Source organism: Plecotus auritus (genome assembly GCF_963455305.1).
Source record: "Plecotus auritus genome assembly, chromosome: 9".
Taxonomy (NCBI): domain Eukaryota; kingdom Metazoa; phylum Chordata; class Mammalia; order Chiroptera; family Vespertilionidae; genus Plecotus; species Plecotus auritus.
Window position 1 is genome coordinate 96,326,087 of NC_137783.1, and position 6,436 is coordinate 96,332,522.

Sequence of the window (6,436 nt, forward strand, 5' to 3'; positions counted from 1 at the left end):
AGGAAGTTGAGATCTGGTAGTGATTTTGTGGTGTTCTTCTAAAGATTCAGAATTGCTTTAGGCAAAGCACGGATCATTTAGAATATATTTTAGCTAAATAAATCATTCTGAATCAAGAGAAGTGACTGAAGCACTGGAGAAGGTGAGGAATTTAAAGGAGAAGGGATAGTTGAGATGTTGCTACTATTGTGGATAGTTCTTGAATCTAGTGTCCTGAGCCTTGTCACTTGAACTTCCATGTACTCCCTTAAATATATTTCCCTTTTCATCTTCTGGTATTTCTTTCACCCAGTTATTAAACTTGAAATGTAGGAATTGTCTTTGATTCCTCTCAACCCATCATCATTTAAAACCAGTCTCATATCAAGACCTACAAACATTTGAATTTTTATTTGACTACATCTCCAATCAGTAAACATGAAAGTTATAATAACAAATGGCATAATCCAAGTCTTAGTTTTTTATTGTTGATGCTGGTCATGATAATGACAATTTTATAGCTTTTACTTTTATGAAAGTACCATAGGTATATCCTTCATAAAATGTCACATATTACTGGAACAATTGATAATGAAAAACTGTGGGTCCCCTGTTTGAGGGAAGCATGCAGGAGGCGGTGTGGAGAAGTGGTTTAAAGACCTGAATTGTGCCTCTAGGCTTATGTGATCCACTCTTTTGCTCTGGATTGTGGATGTGAGCTGCAGCCACCAGCCAGGCCTCCTGCCTGTGACCCATGGACAGTTAAGAACCAATAGCCTACAGCCACCAAGGACAGGTTCAGTCCTGAAGGCGTTTTTGCAGCTAGGTCATCATTCAATGGTTTCCTTGGGCAGCCCCTCCAGGTGAATTGCTTTCTGCACAGCTTGGACCTTCCAGGTCCCGCAATCTAAAGCTCTGGACACAGACCCCAGCAGTATTCAATGGTCTTGTAAAAAGTAGAATAAAATTTGAAATGTGTGCCATGCAAATATAAAAGAAAAACATGGGTCCCTTATCCCATTTACATGCCAGAACCACCTTTGATTCTGTTCACCAGACTAAAGTGCTTTCAACTAATCCATTTTATGTATTACTCATTTACCCCCTACCAGGAAAGATAGGCATTGGGTTTTTCATATGTATGTTTTTGTTTTCTAGTTGCCACATAATAAAAACATTTAAGTTAAATTTTAATCATATATTTAACCCAATACATCCAAAACATAATCATTTCAGTATATAATTACTATTGAAAATATTAATGAGATATTTTACTTTTTTTTTCCTACTGTTTTTGAAATTCTGCATACATTTTATACCTACAACACAGCTCAATTCAGACTACTCCCATTTCAAGTGCTCAAAATCTGCATGTGACCACCCAACTAGACAAAACCAAGTTAGACAAACCACCCATCCTCATGAGGGACAACTTGTTTCCAAATCCTTAGCTGACAGAACAATTTCAAGTACTCTGAGTAAGAGAGGGTAGGTAGAAAACCACATTCTCTAAATTCCACAGAAGGCAAATATAAATGGTCTTATGGTGATAGTTTTTTTTTGTAATTTTTTAAAAATTCTATTATTTTTATTAAGGTATTATATGTGTACATATCTTACCATTGCCCCCCTCACCCGACTCCCATACATGCCCTCACCCCCCAATGTTTTGCATCTGTTGGTTACTCTTATATGCATGCATATAAGTCCTTCAGTTGATCTCTTATTTCCCCACCTCTCCCTAACCTTCCCACTGTAATTTGACAGTCTGTTTGATGCTTTACTGCCTCTGTATCTATCTTTTTGCTCATCAGTTTATAATGTTTTTCATTATCCCCAAATGAGTGAGATCATGTGGTATTTTTCTTTCATTGACTGGCTTATTTCACTTAGCATGATGTTCTCTAATTCCATCCAGGTGCCTACAAATGGTAGTAATTCCTTCCTTTTTATGGCAGCATAGTATTCCATTGTGTAGATGTACCATAGTTTTCTGATCCAGTCATCTGCTGATGGGCACCTAGGCTGTTTCCAAATCTTAGCTATTGTAAATTGTGCTGCTATGAACATAGGGGTGCATATATCCTTTCTGATTGGTGTTTCTAGTTTCTTAGAATATATTCCTAGGAGTGGGATTACTGGGTCAAATGGGAGTTCCATTTTCAGTTTTTTGAGGAAACTTATGGTGATAGTTTTGGAGGAAAATTTGTCAAAGTTAGCCAGCCTGGTTGCTTTATAGAGCATGATTCACGGGAGGATGTAACTTGGCATCCTAATAATCCCCAGTGAGGGTCTTTGTTTTTTGGAAAATGTGGAGGACTGAATTTTATTCCTTGGTTCTGTAGAATTTCCAAAGACTAGACAATTTTCTTAACGTTTTGAACTATACTCTTTTTTTTATTATTCTTTTTTTTATTGTTTGAAGTATTACAAATAGTAATACATATGTCTCCTTTTTTTTTTCCCCATTGACCTCCCCCCTGGCCTTCCCTACCCCCCAGTACATGCCTTTACCTGCCCCCTCCCCCAGTGTCTTGTATCCATTGGTTATGCTTATATGCATGCATACAAGTCCTTCGGTTGATCTCTTACAGCCCCTCCCACCAACCTCCCCTGCCTTCCCGCTGTAGTTTGACAGTCTGTTCAATGCTTCTTTACCTCTGTATCTATTTTTCCCCCACTTCTTTCCTTTAAAAAATCTTGCCTCTGCAGACTAGAAATAAACATATAATAACAAAAAATGTTTGAGTCCCAATTTCAATGTCCAACAGTTCTGAGTCCCCGTTTCAATATCAAACAGTTCCTTATGTGTACATATCAGCAATGATATCTGGATGGTGGGCACATGGTGGCAATGCAGGTCCGACCCTCTCTGGTTTGGTCCTAGGCAACCTGCTGTGATGCACAGCTGCTGACTGCTAGCGTGGCAAGGCGTCGTCAGCATCTTTCATCTCTGGACTGTTTCTCCTCTTGTCTTCGTGGATGGAGCAGACCTGTCAATTCCTCTCTGTTGCAGGAATCCACATGGTCTTGGAGTTGTTTTCTGCTCTCAACCAGAGATGAGGTTAAGGTAGGAGCAAACAGGAGTTTCTCGTTATGATGAGATTTGCGTAATTGTTTAATCTGCTTAAAATGGAAACAACAGATACCTGAGGGTGATAGATAATGAGATCAGTTGGTTTGAGGCCATTGCTTGATCTTACATTTTTTATACCCACATAAGGTATGTATAACTTTCAATTACCCTTCACTCTAAACCTAAAATATCTGAACTATAATAGGTCTTTTGCATGCATTCTCCTTCAAATAGACTTTTTATAACAATTTTATGTTCACAGCAAATTTGAGTGAAAAATAGAGGTTTCCCATATACCCACTGCCCACCCTGTTCTGAATATCCCCCATCAGAGTGGTATATTTGTTACAATTGATGGACCTACAATGACACATCTTTATCTCCCAATGTCCCATAGATAAACCCATAGTTTACCTTAAGGTTCACACTTGGTGATGTACATTCTACAGTAGGTCCTCAGGTTGCATTGGAGATCCGTTCCTACAGTGCAACTTAATGGGATTTTTGCCATAAGCCGGAACCCACCTACAAAAGCACCTACATCACTCACATGGAGCACATACACAGCACTAATGAAGTGAAACAGTAAAAAAAAAAAAATTAAAAGAAAGATAACAATTCCTGACCTTTACTTGTGGTAAATAAATAATAAAAAACATAAAGCACATATGGCCTTAACCAGTTTTATTCAATGGATAGAGTGTCGGCCTTCGGACTGAAGGATCCCAGGTTCGATTCTGGCCAAGGGCATGTACCTTGTTTGCAGGCACATCCCCAATAGGGGGTGTGCAGGAGGCAGCTGATTGATGATTCTTTCTCAACAATGTTTCTAACTCTTTATCCCTCTCCCTTCCTCTCTGTAACAAATCAATAAAATATATTAAAAAAAAATAAAGCACATATGTACATACCTTGAAATGATGGAACTTTTTTTTTATAAATAAATGGGAGATGGCAACATAACCACGAAATGACATACATTGAGTCTGATGTAACCCAAGGACTGTATTGGTTTAGACAATTAATAATGAAATGTAATCACCATAATAGTATCATCTATATATAAAAAGCCAGTGACCATAAGGACTGGAACTACTGGTTGCTATGATGCCCACTGTGGCCAGTGAACCAGCCTGATCTGGCCGGCCCTACCTCCGATGGGCTCCCACCACCCTGGACAGCCCACCCCTGATAGCACCCCCATCCCAATGGGTGGCAGGGCAGACCAGCCAACATCCTGCAAACCCTCCCCCAACCCACCCCGCCCCCAATGGGCCCCCACCACCCCAATTGCCCACAGCCCTTCCCCTGGCCAGCCCTGCCCCTAATTCCACGCCCCCCACACCTCAATAGGGGGCAGGGCCCACCAGCCAATCGCCCGCAGCCCCTCCCCCCAGCCACCAGGCCCTGATTGGTCGATTGGGGTGGGCCGGCCAACCTCCCACCATCTCCTCCTCCCAACAAGCCCAGCCTTAATCTACCTTGATTGGGGTTGGGCCTGCCTGACGCCACAGGTGCACTGGGCCTCTAGTATAGAATAATTTCACTACCCTAAAAATCCTCGCTGCTGCACTTGAATTCATTATTTGATTATAAATCTTTTTATAGTGGAGAATATTTTATAAGACAATTAAAAATAAATACTTTCTTATATAAATAACAAACTCTGAGTTCTGTCAGAAAATTAAGTGAATTGGTTTATCAGCACATGGTGTGTATATATTTTATTTTAAAGAACTGTTTTTGTGTGAACATTTTTAAAGTTAGAAACATTTCACAAAACAAGAAGAGTTTGAATGACTTTGATGACATATTTACTACTCAATAGTCTATGGGTGTTGAGTTATTGGTCTGAAACTATAACCATTGTGGGTCATGAGACCAGTGTCCTGAAGCATAAATTATTTGTAGTGACTTAGAAAAATTCTGAAATAGAAGAGCACATGATTTCATAGATCAAAAGTTTGCAGTGGGCTGATAAGCTTCCCTGAAGATTGTCTAAACTTCCTATAACTATGAAAAACAAGAAGCAATCAAAACATTTTCGATGAGATGGGTCAGACTGAGCAGTGTCTACTTGGTATAGGGGTCCTTTCAACTCTGGGTCACTACATTATAGAGATTAATCTTTTCTGTGACCTGATCCTCTCATCCTCCTAATTTGTTCTTGTTCAATAATCCTATTGACTCTGTATCTAAGCTTGCAATCTTATTGTCTTAATCTTATTATTATGACAGTTTTTGCATCTCCTGGTAATAGATTTGATTCTATCTTACTAGAATGGTTGTGACTGAGTTTCAAGGGTAGAGGTCTTAACAGTCTGCATTTTCATTCTACACTTCTTTGTGGCTTGGCTTTATGTCCTTATTCCTGTTGTTTTTATCTCCTAATGTGAACACACACACCACACACACACACTCTCACCCTTAGGGGAGGGAGTTGGAATTGAATTATGAATACTGAGCTGATTAGACACCAGGCTATGGAGAATGAGTTGAGGTTATGCACCCTCTGGCAGATGACCCACTACCTGGAGTACTGCCCCAGGAGGCCTGCAACTGCCCCGGGGCTGCTGTGCATGCCTGTAGCTGCAGTGATGTGCTGCATCGCCTCCCAGGTACAGCAGTATTACCAGCTCTCCTGGACCCACTGTCGCCCAAATCAGAGAAACCATGTGGAGCTGCTGGCGCAGGCCATGCAGGAGTTATTTCCACACTGCCCGGGCCCCAACTGGGGCCCAGTGCTGGCGCTCCTGACTTTCACAGGGTTCCTGCTGGAGAGACCGCTGACATGCCACACGTGGGCACTGAAGCAGTGGGGAGCCACCATTGACAAGGACTGCCTGAACCTGGTGACCTTGCTGTGAGCTTGGCTCATGGGGCAGCACCACACCTGGCTGGAGACACAAGGCTGCTGAGATGGCTTTTGTCAGGACTTCAGAGCTGCAAGGCCTCCTTGGAGCAGACTGCTGGCTCACGTGCTTCTGCCTTGCCTTACACTAACAATCTTAGCCTACTTGGGTACAAAATTATTGTGAGTTGCAAAATTTTTACCCCATTTCTACCTGCCTACCTGTGACCAGCCAAGTGAAAGAACAGAGTAAAGAACCTTCTGAGACCTTTTTATCGGCATCGGATAAGGAGTCCTGTGGTGATCCTGCAGCCAGTGTTTTAGCTCCTGACAAATACTTGAAGGTGTTAGGACAAAGGCACTTGAGTGGCTCTTCTCTGTCTGGGGAAAATGGGAATCTAAAGGCTATTGCTCCCATAAATAGTAAAAGAAACTGCATTTCATTAAATGGGAAACCAGTGCTATTTACTACAATTAGATTAATATGAGTATGAGACTCTCATCTATTCACAATTTCATGTGCAACTTCT

The 6,436-nt window shown here is 41.2% G+C and overlaps 1 protein-coding gene across 1 annotated transcript; it reads left to right on the forward strand.

Annotated features, from left to right (window-relative positions):
- Nucleotides 1–5,538: 5,538 nt before the first annotated feature.
- Nucleotides 5,539–5,922, forward strand: LOC308233605 (bcl-2-like protein 10; the record flags this gene model as incomplete). Its single annotated transcript, XM_080640592.1, has 1 exon — nucleotides 5,539–5,922. One exon carries the CDS (start codon nucleotides 5,539–5,541, stop codon nucleotides 5,920–5,922), a length of 384 nt encoding a protein of 127 aa, XP_080496718.1.
- Nucleotides 5,923–6,436: the final 514 nt, after the last annotated feature.